The sequence below is a fragment of the Penaeus chinensis genome, chromosome 27 (assembly GCF_019202785.1).
Source record: "Penaeus chinensis breed Huanghai No. 1 chromosome 27, ASM1920278v2, whole genome shotgun sequence".
Classification (NCBI taxonomy): Eukaryota; Metazoa; Arthropoda; class Malacostraca; order Decapoda; family Penaeidae; genus Penaeus; species Penaeus chinensis.
The window spans coordinates 24,683,235-24,685,734 of NC_061845.1; the positions used below are offsets into that span (position 1 = coordinate 24,683,235).

The 2,500-nt window shown below is 37.3% G+C and overlaps 1 protein-coding gene across 6 annotated transcripts in view; it reads right to left on the bottom strand.

Moving 5' to 3' along the window:
* LOC125039423 (sex determination protein fruitless-like) overlaps window positions 1–2,500 on the bottom strand; it is a 43,288-nt gene that overhangs the window by 11,818 nt on the left and 28,970 nt on the right. For all 6 annotated transcript variants that reach the window (XM_047633332.1, XM_047633331.1, XM_047633330.1 and 3 more), the window contains exons 2-3: window positions 1,773–1,978; window positions 1,282–1,371 (exon numbers count right to left, since the gene is read on the bottom strand). In XM_047633332.1, coding sequence (XP_047489288.1) covers window positions 1,282–1,371; window positions 1,773–1,955 — 273 coding nt within the window. In that variant the 5' untranslated portion in view covers window positions 1,956–1,978. The remainder of the gene's footprint in view (window positions 1–1,281; window positions 1,372–1,772; window positions 1,979–2,500) is intronic.

Genomic DNA, 2,500 nt, shown 5'->3' on the forward strand with positions numbered 1-2,500 from the left:
AATGGTGATTATCTTTTATCCTAATTTCAGAACTAATATTAGATGTTTGGACCTTAGGTGTGTATGTATGCATGCAGTTATGTGTATATGCATTTGAGCATATGGCCACATGTAAAAATGTGAGTATGTATACAATTGTGTGTATAAGCATTTGTGTGCACACAAATGTTTGTGTGTAAATGCGTACATGTGTATGTGTGTTTGGATTCAAATGTATACAAGTTTGTGTGTTTATGCCCAAATGTGTGTTTGCACCCAAATGTAAGTGTGTATTTGTGTGTGTTTGTGTTTGCATGTATGTGTTTGAGTGAGTGAGTGAGTGTGTGTGTATGGGTGTGTGTGTGTTAGTGCAAATGTGTGTAAGTACATACATACATGTATACGTGTGTGTGTGTGTGTGTGTGTGTGTGTGTGTGTGTGTGTGTGTGTGTGTGTGTGTGTGTGTGTGTGTGTGTGTGTGTGTGTGTGTGTGTGTGTGTGTGTGTGTGTGTGTGTGTGTGTGTGTGTGTGTGTGTGTGTGTGTGTTTGCACCCAAGGGTTTGTGGTTCTGTGCATGGGTGTTTGAGTGTAAGTGTGTGAGTGTGAGTGTGAGTGTGATTGTGATTGTGAGTGTGTGTGTGTGTGTGTGTGTGTGTGTGTGTGTGTGTGTGTGTGTGTGTGTGTGTGTGTGTGTGTGTGTGTGTGTGTGTGTGTGTGTGTGCGTGTGCGTGTGCGTGTGCGTGTGCGTGTGCGTGTGCGTGTGCGTGTGTGTGTACGTGTGCGTGCGTGTGCGTGTGCGTGTGCGTGTGCGTGTGTGTGTGTCTTTGTCTTTGTGTGCCCATGTAATTCAGTATGTCTATATATGGGTGTGTGGTTCTGTGAATGGGTGTGAGTGAGTGTGTGTGTGTGTCTTTGTATTTGTGTGCCCATGTAATTCAGTAGGTCTATACATGGGTGTGTGGTTCTGTGAATGGGTGTGAGTGAGTGAGTGAGTGAGTGAGTGAGTGAGTGAGTGAGTGAGTGAGTGAGTGAGTGAGTGAGTGAGTGAGTGAGTGAGTGAGTGAGTGAATGAGTGAATGACTGAGTGAATGATTGAGTGAATGAGTGAGTGAATGAGTGAGTGAATGAGTGAGTTAATGAGTGAGTGAATGAGTGAGAGTGAGAGGGAGTAATTTCTGTAATTTCAAGTGTATGCAGCATGTACATGTGTGTGATTATCAAGTCTATGTACCAGTGTGTATGCATATTTGTCCATGTGTTTTTGTAGGTACACAAGCACACTCAACTACTAGCGATACTAACCTGCCCATTATAAATGAAGTCCATGATAGACTCTAGTTCCCAAAACCTTACATCACGAAGAAAAATAATAGGATGTTCACTGGGGTTTTCCTGAAACAAGAAAACATCCTTCATAAATACTGTTGTTGTTGCTGTTTGTTGTTTTTTTTATTACCAATAATATAAAATCAAAGGTAAAAGTATGAAATTTAGCTTATAGCAGGTGTAATAATAAAATTGGGGGAAATGTAAGAATTTTTTTTTTAAATAAATGGTATAATATGAAAATTTGCTTGACGTTTAAGTATACTTTCACATATTTTCTTCTCAAAAACATATAAAAACTATTTTATTGCACTGCTCTTTTGGCAATGAATGTTATTACTGCTGAATTTATTGACTATTTTCATGTGTGAAGGAAAGACGAACTGAGAGGATAATTTGGCAAAAATAATTTAACAAAAATGAAATAATAATAATAATAATAATAATAACAAAACAAGAAGCCTAACCTTTAGCAAATCCCTGAAGAAATTGGAACAAGCTGACAGCATAAGCTTATGTGCCTTCAGCTGTCTTCCATCACAGGCTAAAGTGACATCTACGAAATGTCCTTCCTCAAGCAGCGTGCGTAGGACCCCGACCACGCTGCTTTGGTAATTATTCCACCGTAGACAGAAGCACTGTTCACTCATGTTGAACAATTTGTTGATAGCACCTGCAAAAAGAGACACATTTAATATTGGTAAAGCATACAGGCATATTTCTCCATCCCACTCTCTATTTCACATCTTATTTGGCTGTATATTACTTTCAAGCTTTCCTTTCATCGCTTACCACCAGTGTGATACTTTTCTTCCTACCAAAAATTTGCATAATAAAGAATCTGGAATATGCTTCTGAATCATACCTAAATAATGCAGCCTAACAGAAAATCAAATCCTACACTACACAAAGATAAATACTTATCATTTCCTTCAGTAAAACAAAGTCACTTAGTAATGACAATGACAAAAAAATATTCTACCTACAAAAATATATTCTGAATAGTTCTATTGTTATTTATCAGAGAGAAAGAAAGAATTAAAATACTAAATATGCATGTAAAGAAACTCCTCAATAATAATATACCAGAATATCCCAGTATACACTTGACTCACTATACATTATAAAGCAGAAGAAAAATAACAGCTCATCTAAACTAATTATATTGAAAATAAACACTACATAAAATAAAAGT